This window comes from Stegostoma tigrinum, chromosome 3, assembly GCF_030684315.1.
Source record: "Stegostoma tigrinum isolate sSteTig4 chromosome 3, sSteTig4.hap1, whole genome shotgun sequence".
NCBI classification, from domain to species: domain Eukaryota; kingdom Metazoa; phylum Chordata; class Chondrichthyes; order Orectolobiformes; family Stegostomatidae; genus Stegostoma; species Stegostoma tigrinum.
In genome coordinates, this window is record NC_081356.1 from 17,406,291 (window position 1) to 17,426,119 (window position 19,829).

The 19,829-nt window shown below is 44.1% G+C and overlaps 1 protein-coding gene across 8 annotated transcripts in view; it reads right to left on the reverse strand.

The window, feature by feature from the left end:
- The window catches only part of LOC125449840 (UDP-glucuronosyltransferase 2A1-like), an 82,064-nt gene that overhangs the window by 33,225 nt on the left and 29,010 nt on the right, over nt 1-19,829 (reverse strand). For 2 of the 8 annotated variants that reach the window (XM_048525783.2, XM_048525812.2), the window contains exon 1: nt 2,479-3,505. The exons of 2 other annotated variants lie outside the window; for them this stretch is intronic. In XM_048525783.2, coding sequence (XP_048381740.1) covers nt 2,479-3,184 — 706 coding nt within the window. In that variant the 5' untranslated portion in view covers nt 3,185-3,505. Of the gene's footprint in view, nt 1-2,478; nt 3,506-5,631; nt 5,647-5,702; nt 5,711-8,902; nt 8,924-12,681; nt 13,173-17,868; nt 18,606-19,829 lie in introns of those variants that run through there. 4 more of the 8 variants (XM_059643615.1, XM_059643606.1, XM_059643611.1 and 1 more) reach the window with 4 other exon arrangements.

Consider the following 19,829-nt stretch of genomic DNA (forward strand, 5'->3'; position numbering starts at 1 on the left):
GAGTTGAACCCAGCATAGAGACAAGTGTGTGTACACTGAGCCATTGCTGACATTTAACACAGGGTAAAACAATTCAACAACCATCATAAAACATTATCGCGGTAAACCATAATGATTAGGTTAGAAACCATTTTAATTACATAGCAACTGATCAGAATAGAAACAAAAAAAAATCATTTACCTCAACAGAAGTAACCAACAATTCAGTTACACTTTTTGTAAAAAATGCCTTCAAATGTCTCCTTGACACCCAACTACATGCATCTGGGAAGGAAATGAACAACTTTGGAGAAAAGTTTGGACTAAATCAATGAATATGTTGTTGCAAAGGACTCTGGGAATTTTCCTCCATCTTGGACACACATCTATTAGATGCTCATATTGACAATGTAGACACATTTTTACTGGTGAGTGCACAGAAAGATAAAATCTTGAGTGGTCAGTTCTGAATGCATTTTGGCTTCTAACCCAATTTGAACTGAATGGAATAAAATCATATAATGCAAACTGGTCTGAAGAAAGCCATTTAACCCTTTATGTCTAGGCTAGGGCCCAAGACAGGAGGGTATATCAAGGGTAATATTCCAGGCCAGCAGCTCTAGGGAGCCAGTGTGCTCAGTTTGAGGTGCAGGGCTGCTGTGTTCAGGCAGGGGGCAGGGCCACAGGTGGGGTTGGGCCACTGTCTTCTACAGGTGGAGCCAGCACCTCTGCTTATGGATGAGATGCCTTGCTTGACTCGGAGGCAATGGGTCCTGGTCCTGGAGCAACACCAGGCCTTTCATTTCTATCCTGGGCACCTAGTCCATGTAATAGCAACTTAGCTAGTCCTGTTTAGTACAATCCAGACCCTAACCTCATGTCTCTGGCAAAAAATTTTGCTCAGCTCCTTTTAAGCTTTTATTGCCGTTGGTGTGCCCTGATGTTCTTGACTGCCTATCAATGCAAACAAGCTCTTTTCATCCAGTCAGGTTTTTGAACACCTCTATCAAACACCCTTTGAACCATCTTTTTCATGAGTAGCAAAACCTGCTCTGCAGTCTATTCAACTAACTGAAGTTAGCTAACCCTGAAACCATTCTCAGGAATGTTTACTGCACCCTCTTCCATGCTTTCACATTCTTTCGAAAGTTCAGAACACAAAATTGGATGCAGTAGTCCAGGTGCGGTCAAACCAGTGTTTAATAAAGGTTCATCATAACCTCCTTGCTTTCCTACTTTATGTGTCTATCTAGAAAGTCAAAGATCTTGTTTTCTTTTATTATATTTTCTCCATCAGTCCTGCCACTTTTGATGACTTTTGCACAGGTATTCCTAAGTCTATCTTTTATTGCATCCCATATGGAATTTAATTCTTTATTTTACACCATCTCTCCCAATTCTTCTCAACAAAGTATTTCTTGATATTTTCTTTGATTAAATTTTATCTGTCTCATGTTCACCCACTCTTCCAGCCTACATCCTCTTAAGGTCAATTAATACTTTCCTCATTGTTCACAATACTTAAATATTTTATGTTACTCCAGAACAAAAAAAAACACATTCACTATTACAGATAACAAAGTGTGGAGCCGGATGAACACGGCAAGCCAAGCAGCATCTCAGGAGCACAAAAGCTGACAGGAGGGGTCTAGGCCCGAAACGTCAGCTTTTGTGCTCCTGAGCTGCTGCCTGGCCTGCTGTGTTCATCCAGCTCCACACTTTGTTGTCTTGGATTCTCCAGCATCTGCAGTTCCCATTATCACTCACACATTCACTATTACTCCTTGTTTCCTGTCACTCAGGCAATTTCATATCCATCCTGCCACTATCCTTTTTATTTCAAGGGTTTAAATTTTGCTTACAAATGTTATATGGCACTTTATCAAATGTGTTTTGGATGTCCGTATACATCTTTTCAACATAATAACCCTACTAACGTTCTCTGTTAACTCACCAGAAAAGTTAATATTACATGATTTTCTTTCAATAATCCACACTTGTACAAGTGATTATTGATTCTGTCCTGAAGCAGCTTTTTAAAAATCATTCTCAACAAAATGGTTAAGATGACTGAATTAAATTTATGGGTGTATCTTTACACATTTTGAATAACATTTGCAATTCTCTAGGAACTTGAATCTCAGAAGAATGGACCACTAAGGGAAATTCTTCTGCAATTTCCATGATTATTTCATTCATGGCCTTAGAGTCTTGATATCTCAGTTTGATTTATTAAGCTAAAAAACAATTTGCTTCTTTTATTTCCAATATTGTTGATCCATTTTTAACCCATGCAGTAACTAGGCTACCTCCTCTTTCACGCTGAGTTTGCAATTATGTTCTTCATTGGTATGAACAGATGCAAAGTATTCTTATAGTACCTCGATCTTGTGCTTTGCCTCCATAGAAAATTCCCCTTGTGGGTCCATAATAAGCTTGTTGAAGATTTCAACAAATTTATTAACACATTAACAGGAGCAAATCCACCTTCAAACTTACCTAACTCTTCGCTGTAATACGAGTCCCATTCAGCCCACATCTGATCGCACATCCAATCATACATGAGAAAATAAAGGACATTGTGAACTCGCTCAGTGAAGGTCATCTTATCTGACAGCTCTGACAGGGTCGCAGGTACATAAGAAGGAGGAGCTGGGACTTGTCCACAGAGTCTTTCTACTGTGATTCCTGGAGAATACCTCAAAGTGAAGATAAAAGGAATTCCTAGCTTCATAGCCAAAAGATCACCACAAAAATGCAGAGGGTCAGCCAGCAGAACTTTAAACTTTGCTTCCTGCAGTTTCTGCTGCAGTTTGTGGTTTTGTAATATCCCATCACAGATTTGCTTGGCCAGTTTTGTTCCATTTGCTATGATTGCCGAGAATCTTCTGTAGGCAGCCCAGGAAGATAAAGACGGTTTCTCATACATGAAGAATGCTGTTCCTTCTTTCAGAAAATCTTGATATGATTCTGGGGCAAATGACACTTCAAACACTTCAAATTTCACGACTGAAGGATACGAATGTTTTATGAAAAGTGCAGAAGAGTATACAACCACAGTAACATTGTGACCCCTCTCTATCAGCTCCTCAATGACCGGTTTTAAATTAATCCAGTGGCTGCCTTCTGCAGGCCAGATCAACACATTCTCACCAATAACCCTCTGGAGAAAGAGAAATACTGAAAACAGATATCTGAACTGCATGGTGATCACTGGGAATGGCTCAGAGTGGTGGTTAGAGATAAGTCTATCATAAACCTTTTCAGTGATATCATTACATTCCTCTAGACAGGTGGGACTTGAATCGATGCCCCCTTGGTCCGCACACTGATTATTTGAACAACACACTGCTATGGTCACAGCAGGAAGTTTCTCCCGACCTAATGAATCAGAACAATCAGCTCTATTAAACTACAGGGTGTTCAGCATAGAACTGAAAAGAGTCCTGACACGAAATATCAATTTTCCTGCTCCTTTGATGCTGCACGGCCTGCTGTGTTCCTCCAGCTCCGCACTGTGTTATCTCTGACTCCAGCATTTGCACTTTCTGCTATCTAGGGGTGTGTCAAAAAGTTCACTTTTTCACTATGGGGAAAAAGCAAATTCTAATTCCTGGACTGGATTAACGTTTGTTTGAATCTGATAGTTAACTTTCAAAAGGTAAAACAGATATATCTGTAAAAAAGAATCAAGGATTTAAGGAGAAAGCACAAAGAAGTGGGACAAAGTGATGGATTATCAGAAAGTGACCGTTCACTCCCACTCCTTTATTAATTCCCTCCCTCCACATCCATCAGACCCTGTGCTGTGTGGGCTGCCCCAGCACAGCCAACATAAAACAGTTACTTTTCTCATTAACACCCACACCTCACTATTTTCACTTTCCTGACTAATCATCAGTAATCTCTTTGTTAGTATATCCTTGATATTTCTCTCTAGGGGTCGATTATCTCAGTTGGGTGGACAGCTAGTTTGCAACCCAGAGTGATGCCAACAGCATGGGTACAATTCCCACATTGGCTGGGGTGAACATGAAGGGCTCTCCTTCTCACCCTCTCCCCTCACCATAGGCACGGTGACCCTCAGGTTAAAGCACCACCAGTCATTGTCCTGTAATGACAAAGCAGCCAACAGTCTGGGAAGAGTATAGCAACTTTAACTTTATTTTTTTGCACCGTCTCATGTCCTCTGCTCCACCCCCTCCGCCTCACTCCATCATGTCATCAGCAAAAATTCCACACTTCCAGTGATCTCTGCTTTTTGTTTCACATTTCCAGCATCCCCAGGTCTTTATGTTTATGACAGCTTATCAGTACAGGCAGGGAATGAGCTCTCCTGCAGCAAGCCCTTTTTAAACATTGACTACCCTGTCCCAATCACAAACGACTGTGACTCTGAATTAATATGGCAGTAAACAGTACTAAATATAAAGACACTGCATCTATGTTGATAGCCATGGACTGGTCATTAAAAGAGGAGGGCATTGGGGTCTCCTTGGGCAGGCTCAAATCGTGCCAAATATGTTTGAGGTTCTTGTGGTGTGGTAGTAGTGTTCCTAACTATGGAGCAGAAGGCCTGGGGTAAAGTGCCACCTGCTGCAGAGCTGTATTATAACATTGCTGAACAGGTTCAGCAGAAATATCTGAAAAGGCTGCACAACATAGGACATGAGCACAGAGCAAACTGACGGGCAGACATTCAACAATAAACAGCTGTCCCACGTGTTAATGAAGGAATAGAAAACATGCACCATCAGCAAAAATGTCCAGGTTCACAAAGTCAACACTGGACACGGCAGCCTCCAAATAACATCTGAAACTCAAACAGGAGCAATGGACTGGCAGGATGTCTCGAGGAAAGGAACTGAAACAGCGGGGGATAAAGTACTTTTCTGCATGTTCCAAAACGGCTTCACGTGAAATGGAGCTCTTTTGAGCTAATGTAGAGACTGGAAGATAGGAAAATGCCGGCTATAGCTCGGCCCCACAATCAGCAATGATGACTTGCCGTGATTTGCTCTCTGTTCTGTTGCAGTGCTCCAGTCAGGCTCAGCACAAGCTCAAGAAGAATACCTCACTTTCCGCTTGGAGACCCTGTGGCCTCTAGGAGTCAACATTTAAATGATTAAATGATTTTACTGCCTGAACACCTTCTTAAAATGTCCTTTAACCACTGTCACATCGCACACTCTGCCATGACATGAGCTGTTTTCAGTGCAGCCAACATATTCCCACCAACCTACTGTCCCCATTATCAGCTTTTCTCCTTCTCTGGACTACTGTCAACCATTCCCTTTGTCTACCTAACTTTCTTTTACTCTCTCTGGGCTCTGTCTCCACCTATCAGCTTACTCCACCTCCACACACTCTGTCATTAGCATATACACTGTCTTTTTCCCAGCTACAATCAGTTCTGAAGAAGGGTCACTAGACTTGAAATGTTAAGTCTGCTACCTCTCCACAGATGTCAGCAGATTTACTTAATTTCTCTGGCAATTTCTGTTTTTGTTTCAGATCTTCAGCACCCACAATTCTTTGTTTTATTTCATGATGAGATATTCTGTTTAACAAGGTTGGACAAATGATATATATTGACCAGGAGCCCAGGGAGATTTCTCACTGAAACTTGCTTTAACATTGTATCTGAAAAACCGTAATCCAACAACACTGCAAGGCTGCAGTACCATATGCTCAAGTCTCCGGAGCGGAATTGAAATTTGCACCATCTTGACTCTGTTGAAAGAGCACTGCCTCGGAGTCAAGGTGATTTGGGAAATAACGTCTGAAATCCAGTCATCCTTCTTCAGAACAGATCGTACCATTAACCCATTATCTCTCGTACCATTAACTCTGTTCTCTCTCCTTGGACGCTGCCAGACCTGCTGAGTTTCTCCAGCAATTTCTGTTCTTGTTTCAGATTTCCAGCATCCACAGTTCTTTGTTTTTGATTTGGGGAAGAATGTGTGGCTGGGGTAAATTTGACTGAGGCTGGTGTTTGATTAGGAAGATGCCAGTGTTGCTGTAGTTGTGGAACTGGATGGAAAATTATGAGGTTGGACCATCTACTCAATGGTTCTGGCTAAAGAAAGCTGCAAAATACTTCAACCTTGTTTTTTGTTCTGCCAAATTGGGTACCAGCATCATTGAAGATGAAGATAGTTGGGGAGCACTCTCGTTTCATCACGAGTTTAATTATCCACCCTTTGTCATTACTGGATCCAATAAGAGCGCAGAGCTTTCTTTTGATTCATTAGCTATGCAATTGCTTAGTTCTGTTAATCACATGCCACTTTAGCGCATATGCCATCCTGGTTTGCAGCTTCACCGGGTTGACACCTGATTTTTAGGCATGCTTGATGTTGCTCCTGACATGCCCTCCTGGACTCACCATTGAACACCGGCTGTTTGTAATGCTGGAGTGTGAGAAATGCTAGTTAAGAGATTATGTAATTGATTGATGTTGAATGTAATTCTCCTGGAGCTGATGGCCTGCTGCACTTCATGGATAGTCAGTTTTGAACTGTTATGTCTTTTCTGAATCCAGATAACACATGGTAGTCCCTTGCAAAGTGATGAATGATATCCTTAATAGAATCATCACCTCTGCAAGGACTGATCACCTCTACTGTTAATATCTTGGAAAGATGCAAGTGCAACAGATAGTTAGGTGAGAGCGAAACCAAGGTTCTAGGTTTTAGATAAGTGTTGAATGAAAATAAGCTTTTACCTAGCAACTTTACCAGGCTTGCTTTTGAAATCATTGCCTGACACTTTGCCAAAGTTATTCAGAGTTTTAGAGCAGAGAGACAAAAGTTCGTCAAGTCAATATAGATTCCAAACTTGGTTTAACCCAACAGCTGTCTTTGTTACGGCAGGATGGGAGAACCCAAGAAAGAGATAGATTAAAATGCACACAAAGAAATCCAGTGTGGAGGATGAGGTCCACAATCTGGACTGTCCAGTGGCTGCTGATGTGGAGGATTCGAAACATGAGAACCAGAGCTAAAATACATAGGGAAAGTGGGGAAATCTAACTTCGCATGTCTTCAAAACACAAAAATCACAGCAGCAACTAATAAAAGAAATGTTGCACCCATAAGTTGAATGAAATGAAATGGTGAAGAACTGCTCCCCTTAATCACAGAAGGAGTCATTCCTGTGCTTCACTTCTGAGCCTTATAGCAGCAAAGCTGTGTGCAAAACAACTTGTGATTAGAAAGTAAGGGCTAGCAGTGAGGGAGTTATAGTGGGAGGAGACCTTGGTGTGAGGGTGGTATTGGTTGGGGTGGGGTGTTTTTACTAAATCTAGGAAAGGAAACTACTTTTAGCTCCAGCCTCCAACCTCATTGTTCCCCAAGCCCACACGGCCCGTTTCTATCTCCTGCCCTGGTCGACCCATCGTCTCAGCCTGCTCCTGCCCCACCGAACTCATCTCCACCTATCTGGTGGAGCTCTCTGATGAAGGGTCTAGGCCCGAAACGTCAGCTTTTGTGCTCCTGAGATGCTGCTTGGCCTGCTGTGTTCATCCAGCCTCACATTTTATTATCCACCTATCTGGACTCCTTTTTCTCCCCTTTGGTCCAGGAACTCCCCACCTACGTCCGTGACACCACGCACGCCCTCCACCTCCTCCAGGACTTCCAATTCCCTGGCCCCCAACACCTCATATTCACCATGGACGTCCAGTCCCTATACACCTGCATTCCACATGCAGGTGGCCTCAAGGCCCTCCGCTTCTTCCTGTCCCGCAGATCCGACCAGTCCCCCTCCACCGACACTCTCATCCGCCTAGCTGAACTCGTCCTCACCCTCAACAACTTCTCTTTTGACTCCTCCCACTTCCTACAGACTAAGGGGGTGGCCATGGGCACTCGCATGGGCCCCAGCTATGCCTGCCTCTTTGTAGGTTACGTGGAACAGTCCTCTTCCGCACCTACACAGGCCCCAAACCCCACCTCTTCCTCCGGTACATTGATGACTGTATCGGCGCCGCCTCTTGCTCCCCAGAGGAGCTCGAACAGTTCATCCACTTCACCAACACCTTCCACCCCAACCTTCAGTTCACTTGGGCCATCTCCAGCACATCCCTCACCTTCCTGGACCTCTCAGTCTCCAGCTCAGGCAACCAGCTTGTAACTGATGTCCATTTCAAGCCCACTGACTCCCACAGCTACCTAGAATACACCTCCTCCCACCCACCCTCCTGCAAAAATTCCATCCCCTATTCCCAATTCCTCCGCCTCCGCCGCATCTGCTCCCACGATAAGACATTCCACTCCCGCACATCCCAGATGTCCAAGTTCTTCAAGGACCGCAACTTTCCCCCCACAGTGATCGAGAACGCCCTTGACCGCGTCTCCCGTATTTCCCGCAACACATCCCTCACACCCCACCCCCGCCACAACCGCCCTAAGAGGATTCCCCTCGTTCTCACACACCACCCTACCAACCTCCGGATACAACGCATCATCCTCCGACACTTTCGCCATTTACAATCCGACCCCACCACCCAAGACATTTTTCCATCCCCACCCCTGTCTGCTTTCCGGAGAGACCACTCTCTCCGTGACTCCCTTGTTCGCTCCACACTGCCCTCCAACCCCACCACACCAGGCACCTTCCCCTGCAACCGCAGGAAATGCTACACTTGCCCCCACACCTCCTCCCTCACCCCTATCCCAGGATGACATTCCACATTAAGCAGAGGTTCACCTGCACATCTGCCAATGTGGTATACTGCATCCACTGTACCCGGTGCGGCTTCCACTACATTGGGGAAACCAAGTGGAGGCTTGGAGACCGCTTTGCAGAACACCTCCGCTCAGTTCGCAACAAACAACTGCACCTCCCAGTCGCAAACCATTTCCACTCCCCCTCCCATTCTTTAGATGACATGTCCATCATGGGCCTCCTACACTGCCACAATGATGCCACCCGAAGGTTGCTGGAACAGCAACTCATATTCCGCCTGGGAACCCTGCAGCCATATGGTATCAATGTGGACTTCACCAGTTTCAAAATCTCCCCTTCCCCTACTGCATCCCTAAACCAGCCCAGTTCGTCCCTTCCCCCCACTGCACCACACAACCAGCCCAGCTCTTCCCCTCCACCCACTGCATCCCAATACCAGTCCAACCTGTCTCTGCCTCCCTAACCTGTTCTTCCTCTCACCCATCCCTTCCTCCCACCCCAAGCCGCACCCCCATCTACCTACTAACCTCATCCCACCTCCTTGACCTGTCCGTCTTCCCTGGACTGACCTATCCCCTCCCTACCTCCCCACCTATACTCTCTCCACCTATCTTCTTTACTCTCCATCTTCGGTCCGCCTCCCCCTCTCTCCCTATTTATTCCAGTTCCCTCTCCCTATCCCCCTCTCTGATGAAGGGTCCAGGCCCGAAACGTCAGCTTTTGTGCTCCTGAGATGCTGCTTGGCCTGCTGTGTTCATCCAGCCTCACATTTTATTATCTTGGAATTCTCCAGCATCTGCAGTTCCCATTATCTCTGATACTTTTAGCTCAGGATGGGATCAGGCATTGCTTTCTTTTTGCCATACCGGGAGGTGGGGTGGTCTTTTGCTGGTTCTGAGAGTTCCGTTTGCTGGGCCAAGGCATTGGGGAGGGACAGAAGGTGGCTGCAAGATGGTTTAGAGATGGAGACAGCAAAGGGGAAGTGGAGAGATAAGGAGGCTGCAAGGGAGGGGGGGAAACAAGGAGGCTGTAATGGGCTTCAGGGGAGTAGAAGGCTGCATGAGAGAGAGTAGAAGAGGGGTAGAACAAGAAGGAGGCTGCAAGGGGAGTGATGAGAGCAGGAGGTGGAAGGGATCCCTGAGGATGTGAAAGAGGCTACAAGACAAATGTGAGCTGAGTGGACGATTGCAAGTCTTGGAGAGAAAGGGACACTGCAACAGAGAGAGAGGGAGAGAGAGAGAATGGTTTTAAACATGACAACAAAGAAACACTCAACAAACTGAGATTAAGAAAACTTCAATCACCACGCTAATGAATGTAGACTCTCCAACTTAAAGCTGTGTAAATTCAGATATGATTACACTTAGCAAAAATGTAGTGAATCCACTTAAAATAAATATTGGAAAAATGGAATACATTGGTTTACATCTCTCCACTCAGTGAAAGCTGACTATTGGGGGATGGCTTTTTGCGCAGAGGTGTGCAGCAGTTATTTTGAAGACAATTCATTGCTAACTAATGCCGGTTGTCTTGTGCCAATTCTCTAGGAAAGCAATGCTTTCCTTCTGCGTTGCCAATTTTAATTTAATGGACGCCTGATCGTTACTGATGAATAGGTTTAATTACACTTCTGTGAGAGTCTAAATACCTCACATCAACACAAACATAGAAGGTATTGTCATATGTGATTGCGTGCCCTCAGAAATCAGTTAGTGAGAATGACAAAGTTAATCCTGAACATCAAAAGCTAGTGTTCGACAAAATCTCAAGAGGAGATCTCAAAAACATTACATTGACCTCTCTGAGGAATACCACACATACCTAACTACAAACCTCAGGCAAGTTGATGAGCAGCATCAATAAAGTTTACAATGACTGAAAAATTAAAACAGTTAATAAGAAAACAGCCTTCACTTGTATAACACAGTTAGAGTAAGAACACATTCCAAAGTACTTACAGGAACATAATCAGACTCACACCAACCTGACTTGCCACTATGTCACCATTCCTTCACTATTGCAAGGTCAACAGCTGTTCTCCCTTTCTAACAGTGCCATGACTGACCAAAGCCAGGTGGAGTGCAGAAGTTCGAGAAGGCAGCTCACGGTCTCTTTTCCGGAAGCAATTAGAAAAGGCAATAAATGCTAGCCTTGTCAATGATGTTCACATCTCAACAAAAAAAAGTTTTAAAAAGTCACACACAAAATTGGAAACCATGCCTCAGGTGTAGATTTTTCATTATGTGCTGGGCCTTACCTGCATGAGAGAGAGTGAAGTATGTTTAAATTTTATACTTTGTTCTTAAATTATATTTGGAGTGAGTTGGCAATTCCACTGTGATATTGTCTGTCATGGTTTCTTTAAATTCACTGGCAGAGTACATGTACCAAATGCTCGGTGTCCATGTATACAGATCCTTCAAAGTTGCCACCCAGGTTGACAGGGCTGTTAAGGCGGCATACTGTGTTTTAGCTTTTATTAACAGAGGGATTGAGTTCCGGAACCAAGAGGTTATGGTGAAGCTGTACAAAACTCTGGTGCGGCCGCTCCTGGAGTATTGCGTACAGTTCTGGTCACCGCATTATAAGAAGGATGTGGAAGCTTTGGAAAGGGTGCAGAGGAGATTTACTTGGATGTTGCCTGGTATGGAGGGAAGGTCTTACGAGGAAAGGCTGAGGGACTTGAGGCTGTTCTCATTAGAGAGAAGAAGGTTGATAGGTGACTTAATTGAAACATATAAAATAATCAGAGGGTTAGAAAGGGTGGATAGGGAGAGCCTTTTTCCTCGGATGGTGATGGCGAGCACGAGGGGGCATAGCTTTAAATTGAGGGGTGAAAGATATAGGACAGATGTCAGAGGTAGTTTCTTTACTCAGAGAGTAGTAAGGGAATGGAACGCTTTGCCTGCAACAGTAGTAGATTCGCCAACTTTGGGTACATTTAAGGCGTCATTGGACAAGCATATGGACGTACACGGAATAGTGTAGGTTAGATGGGCTTGAGATCGGTATGACAGGTCAGCACAACATCGAGGGCCGAAGGGCCTGTACTGTGCTGTAATGTTCTATGTTCTAAAGTGAGTCTCAGGCCGATATTCCTAGTATGGAGGTGCAGTCACACACAACCAGCTGTGATGGGTGGGCTACCTTGTCAGCAAGCCAGACACAAGTGTCTCTGAACATGTGCTCTACTCTGAGCTCCATGATAGCTAGCGATCACTAGGAGGGTGCAGGGAGCACTACAGACACACCATATTCTAATAAGGCTCACTGGAAATTTGAATGTTGCTTGACATCAAAAGACTGGCTTTGGGAAAGGGAACATACAGAGGTTGCAAGATAATAAAATGTGAGGCTGGATGAACACAGCAGGCCAAGCAGCATCTCAGGAGCACAAAAGCTGACGTTTCGGGCCTAGACCCTTCATCAGAGATGAAGGGTCTAGGCCCGAAACGTCAGCTTTTGTGCTCCTGAGATGCTGCTTGGCCTGCTGTGTTCATCCAGCCTCACATTTTATTATCTTGGAATCTCCAGCATCTGCAGTTCCCATTATCTCTGATACAGAGGTTGCAACCAGGGAGTAAACATCCATTAATGTTTTCAGAATAACATTGCTGGAATGGGTTAATAGTTAAACCCACAGATAATGGTCTCTATTTTACACGAATGCTAATTTGCTGGCAAGCCATTTTCTGTACAAAAAAAGAGAAACTGACTGACTCACCTAACACTTCACTGTAATACGAATCCCAATCACGCCAGAGCTGATCGCACATCCAATCATACATGAGAAAATAAAGGACATTCTGAACTCTCTCAGTAAAAGTCATTTTATCTGAAAGCTCTGACATAGTCGTGGGTACGTAGGAAGGAGGTGCTGGGATTTGTCCACAGAGTCTCTCTGCTGAAAATCCTGGCGAAAATCTCAGCGTCAGGATGAAGGGAATTCCCAGCTTCAGAGCCAGAAGGTCACCACAATAATGTACAGGGTCAGCCAGCAAAACTTTAAACTTTGTTTCTTTCAGTTTTTGTAGCAGTTGTTGGTTTTTCAATATTCCATCACAGATGTGTCTCAATAATGTTGATACATTTGCCATTATTGCGGAAAATTTTTGGTAACTGTCCCATTTGGATAAATGAGGTTTCTCATTGATCCAGAAATGCAGAGATTTCTCCATACAGTCTTCATATTTCTTTTTTGCAAATGGTACTTCAAATACCTCAAAGAGCATGGCTGTAGGTTCAGAATAATTCACATAAAGTGTTTCTGTGTGAATAGCAACAGTGACACGGTGACCTTTCTCAATCAGCCCCTCAATGACAGGTTTTAAATTAATCCAGTGGCTGCCTTCTGCAGGCCAGATCAATACATTCTCACTGGTAACCCTGTGGAGAAGGAGAAACACTGAAAACACACGCCTGAGCTGCATGGCGTCGCTCAGGAATGACCCTGAGCTATAGTTGTATAGTAACTCCTCGAATCGCATTTTTACATACACATTGGAAAGCTGCTTCAGTATTGGCCACAACAAATCCAACATTGCTCTCAAGAGGGCATTGGCCCGCTTGAGAGCAATGTTCAGCTCCGCGCGTTAAAGTAGCCAGAAATTCAAAACCTGGACTGGCATATGAAATCAGAGATAATGGGAACTGCAGATGCTGGAGATTCCAAGATAATAAAATGTGAGGCTGGATGAACACAGCAGGCCAAGCAGCATCTCAGGAGCACAAAAGCTGACGTTTCGGGCCTAGACCCTTCATCAGAGAGGGGGATGGGGGGAGGGAACTGGAATAAATAGGGAGAGAGGGGGAGGCGGACCGAAGATGGAGAGTAAAGAAGATAGGTGGAGAGGGTGTAGGTGGGGAGGTAGGGAGGGGATAGGTCAGTCCAGGGAAGACGGACAGGTCAAGGAGGTGGGATGAGGTTAGTAGGTAGCTGGGGGTGCGGCTTGGGGTGGGAGGAAGGGATGGGTGAGAGGAAGAACCGGTTAGGGAGGCAGAGACAGGTTGGACTGGTTTTGGGATGCAGTGGGTGGGGGGGAAGAGCTGGGCTGGTTGTGTGGTGCAGTGGGGGGAGGGGATGAACTGGGCTGGTTTAGGGATGCAGTGGGGGAAGGGGAGATTTGAAATGTTGGGATTAGAATCCAATTTAATAATAGCTTTCAAAAATCAACAGTTTAGATGCTTAAAACAATTGTGTACCTAAAGGGGAAAAATACAGCCAGTAGTCTTATTGCAAGTTCTGTTGAAGAGCTGAGCAGCCTTGATGGGCTGAACATTTTCCATCAGTACTAAATGATTAACTTCCCAGTAAATGGAATCAATGGTTTCCCCAAATGTATGCTCACATCTACCCTCGAGGAAACTCAGCTGTTTGTTACCCTTAGGTGGCACCTTGAAACACCCACTGTATCTTGTCAGCCACACATAGCTGGGCCCCTCCAACATATGGCAGCAATAATATATTGTCCAAACACAACAAACTCTGCATCCAAATGAAACACATTTAAAGAAGCAATTGTGGACTAGTTTGGTTACAAACCAGAACCATCTAAAATCGAGGATACCAGACTGCTACTGTTGCTGTTGGCTTTGTTGTGGAGGACATTAAGGAGAAGTTCAGATGTACCATTAGTTGATAACTCTGTGAACCAAGAAGAATAGAGTCAAGTATCCACAGTGGCATCTTCCATGCAGCAAGAGAATACTGATCTCGAATATACCATGGGCAGGCAAGATGTTTGGGGAAAGGGAAACAGTGTGCGAGAATTGTACATCTCATTAGCTCAGCTTCACAAAAGGAGTTCAACAGACCATGACGGTGTGAGGGTTAGGTGGATCTGATGATTGCAACTTAAGTGAGGTGCTGGTGATCAGGAATGGGGCCAGGAATTGGGCTGACTATGGTCTGGGGAACGGCAGAGGGTCTGTTCCAGATTGGCTGAATGGCTTCTTTCCACACTGTAGGGATTTTATGATTCTCTAATTCAGTGGTTGAGGGCATTTGAGGTAAGTACAGGGTCTGTTAAATAGCTACTCAGGAGTTAGGCTACATACTGAATTGTCCAACTTTCCTTGAGTAACTATTTTCCTTGATGCCATCTAATTTAAATGGTAACTTTTGGAGGGCGACAGGTGTACAGAAATTGCCTTGAGGAACATTCAGCTTTGCCAGGTGGGTAGGGGGCAGCTTTAGTTTTCTTACCAGCTGCGCAGGCCTCTGAGCCTGGCGCACAGTAGCCACTTCTGGACCCAGATGACAATGCTGCAATTGGTGTGCTGACGCTAAACATTGTGCACAGAGCATTGGAATAGCTCAAAGGGAACACTGGTAGGGGATAGGGTGCCAAGTAGGTAGGGTGTCAACTCAATACTGGATCAGACGCCAGGTGGATTCAATGCCAAGTGGAAGGGGATAGGATGTTTCAGAGTGCTACAACAGGAATTCTGCAGACACCCTACATGCAACTCTGATCTATGCTGGATTAATCACTACCTGGCTAACCGAAAATCCAGGCGTATACTTTATCATTATGCTTCCAAATCCTACATGTGTATAACCTGTAGGTAGATTCATCTATTATATTTAATCTTCTTTCTTTTGCATCATAAACTCCTATTTTGGTGTTAAACCCAAAAATGCAATATTACATGGTTTCGATTCAACGAGAGATCAGTTTGCTAAAACCTGAAAAAAGAAATTGACCCAGCAAGCCAGATTTCAGCCTGGGATCTGAATTCCTCAGTAGTAACATCAGCTGAGGTCATAAAATATGATCTAAAAATATATTTCAAAACTGGATGTACTTTCCAAACCAAGCCGAGCAACTGAGATTGTCAGGAAATCATATCTGAGATTAAAATATGTGTTACAATGGGTGAAAATAAAAAAAAATCAAAACAAGTGTCACATAATTTAAAAAAGGAGCAATTGTAGGAAGATTATTCAGGAGTTCTTAAAAATGAATCATTTCTTTTGAATTTGGTATTATAACTAGTTGATTGCCATACATCCTGGAATTTTTTTTATGTTTACTAAAAATTGCTCCGAGGGGCTAATTGGTATTAAAAGGTGATATGTGAGCTTTCCTTACTTTAAAGTAGACTTTCAAACCAAGAATGTCATATGCACAATTTAATATCATACTCCTACGCGTGCTCTTATTTCATACATCTGCAGTCTGGGTGCAAAAGAAAATGGGTGCCAAGAGATCTTGGACTTTGTGCATAACTTTATTACATCCAAAGATACATTGCATCCAAGATGCCTAAACTGTAATCGTTTTTGACTCCAGAATGGGTGACAGCGAAAAGTAGGCACAAAGGAAATGCATGCTGGAGGGATTAGGTTTGCTGTCCATGATCTGATCTGTTCAGTTGCAGTTGCAGGAGGAAACTCTGCTGTATGTGGTAACTCCAAGGGGATCCCTATACAAAAACCTAGCACCAATATCCCACCTGATATATAAGTTAAACTTCAAGAGTGTTGATGAATGGCTTTGGTAAAGGTCCCAAAAATAAAACAATCCATGGAAAAAACATGGATATTGATAAAGCACCTTTAGTGTTCACATTTCAAGCCCTTCACAAAAGGGCAATCATTGTAACTATACCCATATCAACCACTTCCTCAGGAAGTTCATTCCACACACAAACCACTCTGTGTAAAATAATTTGTCCCTCAGGTCTTTTTTTTTAAAAAATTGCTACTCTCACCTTAAAAATGCACCCCGTAATCTTGCAATTCCCTATGCTCAGGGAGGTGCACCCATCCTTAACCTTATCTATACCCCCCATGATTTTATAAACCTCTATAAAATTCATCTCAAGTCATTAAAAGGTGGCAGGTCAATAGTTACTAAAGCACACAGTACTCAGCCTCAAATAATACTAGCATAGGGTATAAGAGCAAGGAAGTTATGCAGTACTTATAATCGGACAGTAGTTAGACCTTAGCTGGAGTACTGTGTAACATTTCTGGGTACCACAATTTCAGAATGATTTGAATGTACTGGACTGACTGCAGAAGAGGTTTACAAGAATATTTCCACGGATGAGAAGCCTCAGTTATAAGAATAAATCGGAGAAGTTGGAACTGCTTTCCTCGTAGGAGAGAAAGTGAAGAGGAGACCTGATAGAAGTTTTCAAGATCAGGAGGGGTCTAAACAAAGGACGAGGATAAAATGTTCCCATCCATATGACAGCACAGACATCAAAGTGTTTCACAAAAGAAGCAAAAAAGAAATACGCTCCCAGTCGTGCACTTTCCGAAAGTGCAGTGGAAGCAAAGATCGACTGAAGCGTTCAAGAGGGCACCACATAATCAAACAGAAACAGCGTGCGGGCCTTATGGGGCAAGAAGTGGAAATAGGCACTAATTCTCAATTAGCCAGTTCAGGCGCTCCTCCCACACCATGACAAATTCTCCGCCTCCGGCTCCATGGCAACAGCAGTACATTCATTGACTTGCATCGTGCAAACCTCCTCCGAGCTCTTCTGCTCATGAAAGGACAAGAGTCTAGGGTTGAAAAGATAATTTGCAAAAAAAAAACTTACTCTAACGACATTTCTTTTTGGGAGAAATAAAAGTCACGGTGAGCTAGGAATGAAAGTGCAGGGATAGTTGGAGTGCTCGGGGTTTTCCTGGAATCCCTACAGGGGGAATTCGGCCCAACAAATCCGCACCGAAATTCAGAGCATCCCATCGAGACCTATCCCTCTCACCTGCACCTCTCTGAACACTACGTACACATAACCTGCACACCTTTGGACTGTGGGAGGAAACCCGCGCAGGCACCACGTGCAAACTCCACACAGACCTGAGGGGGAGAATCGAACCCCGGACCCTGGCGCTGTGAGACTGCAGCGCTAACCACCGTGCCGCCCCATGCTTTTATTACTGCCCTGTAAATATATGGGGCCGGAGTTGCAACATGTCATCTGGTAGCGTCGGCTGTAAAAGCAGTCATTTTCCACTCATTTGACCACATTAAGGCTCAGGAGATTTTAATGTCACCTGATATCAGCAGATTAAGCACCGGAAAGGGCGTGTTTCTCGAACTGTGCCCGGCGAGTAAAGTGAAGTGCAATGTATTTAATATGAATGGATTTGGTGATGGCGATCCATCCTGGCCTAAGATTTATTCTCCAGGCACATTGCTAGTTCAAGTCGTTTAATTAACATCGAGAGTAACTCACCCAACGTTTTACTGTAGAGGGAATCCAAATCACGCCACAACTGATAGCATATCCAATCATACATGAGAAAATAAAGGACATTCTGAAGTCTCTCAGTGAAAGTCATCTTATCTGAAAGCTCTGACATAGTTGCAGGGACATAGGAAGGAGGAGCTGGGATTTGTCCACAGAGTCTGTCTGCCGCAAATCCCGGGGAAAACCTGAGAGAGTAGATGAAGGGGATTCCCAGCTTCATAGCCAGAAGATCGCCGCAACTTTGTATCGGGTCAGCCAGCAGAACTTTAAACTTTGCTGCTTTCAGTTTTTGCAATAACTGTTTGTTCTTTAATATTGCGTCACAGATCTGTAAATTCACCCTTCTCGTACCTTCCAGCTTCGCGAACATTTTTCTGTAACTGTCCAAATATGACAAATGAGGTCTCTCGTAAATTAAGAAGTTCCGAAGCCTTGCCAGTATGTCTTTGTACTCTTCACGACTAAATGGTACTTGAAATACTTCAAATGTTATGGGCGAAGGCTCAGAGTAGTTAATGTACACTGAGGCTGCATGTACAAACACCGTCACATTGTGACCCCTCTCGATTAGCTCCTCGATGACGACTTTTGCATTAATCCAGTGACTGCCTTCTGCAGACCAGACCAGGACATTCTCACTGGTGACCCTCTGGAGGAGAAACACTAAAAACAAACACCTCGGCTGCATCATGTCCCATCCGCGGCGGGCCAGGTGTCACTTTAAAATTGGACCTTTGCACACACGCAACAGGAAGTTTCTCCGATTAGGCAATGAGAGGTTTCCCCGGCCAAAATTTTATTGCACATTTTACAAACAGTTGCTCAGCTTTTGGCGTGTAAATTCATGAATGGCTCTGAGGCCACCACTTGAGATCCTGAAATTCACCTCAGATTACCTTGGAAGTTGGGTCTAGGCCCGAAACGTCAGCTTTCCTGCTCCTAAGATGCTGCTGGGCCTGCTGTGTTCAACCAGCTCTACACCTTGTTACCATGGAATAATATCGCATTTCAACCATTTGGGCAACTCACGATGCTTGCCTTTTCACGTATCTATCATGCAAGAAAAACACTAATTATATTTCCACATTGTCTGGAAGATAAAGAATGTACTGCGTGCCACACGATTACTGTGGCATATGAATAGGTGTTGTGCTAGGTTTTCATACTACACATGCCAAACTCTGACAGATGGAATCAAACAAAATCGTCTCCGAATTGTTCTCAACAGGCAAAGTACTTTTGTCTGTATCCAACTGGCCTATGGTTGCAAAACTCGCAACATTAATTTAGCAAGTGTGCATTTGTCAAATAATCCCAAATGTGCCTGTAAATAACAACAAACTTAACATTATCGCTGAGGTTCACAGTGTGGCATCATTTACAGGCAGGAGAAAACACATCTGTTCAAATGCAAGGCCCTCATCATTGCAACTGGAAAGGGAGTGCACCTTTTTCAACTGACCAAAAGCTTAAGGCCAAAACGAAACTAAAAACCAAAAGAACTGTGGATGGTGTAAATCAGGAACAAAAACAGAAGTTGCTGGAAAAGTTGGTTAACATTTCGGTTTGGTGACACTTCCTCAGAGCAAAAGCTGAATGCCAGCCTTTCCCTAGTCTATTCACTAGAGACATAGAATCATAGAGATATGAAGAATGGAAACAAACTCTTTGGTCCAACTCCCAAATTAATCTATTCCCATTTGCCAGCATTTATTTCATGTCCCTCTGAACCCTTCTTCCACATATATCCGTTCAGATGCTCTTCAACTTTAGTTGTACCAGCCTCCACCACTTCCTCTGGCAACTCATTCCATATATGCACCACCCTCTGAGAAAAAGTTGCCCTTTAGATCCTTTTAAAATCTTTCCCCATGTTAAACCTATGCCCTCTAGTTTTGGACTCCCCAACCAGGGAAAAGCTGTTGTCTATTTCCCCTATCCATGTC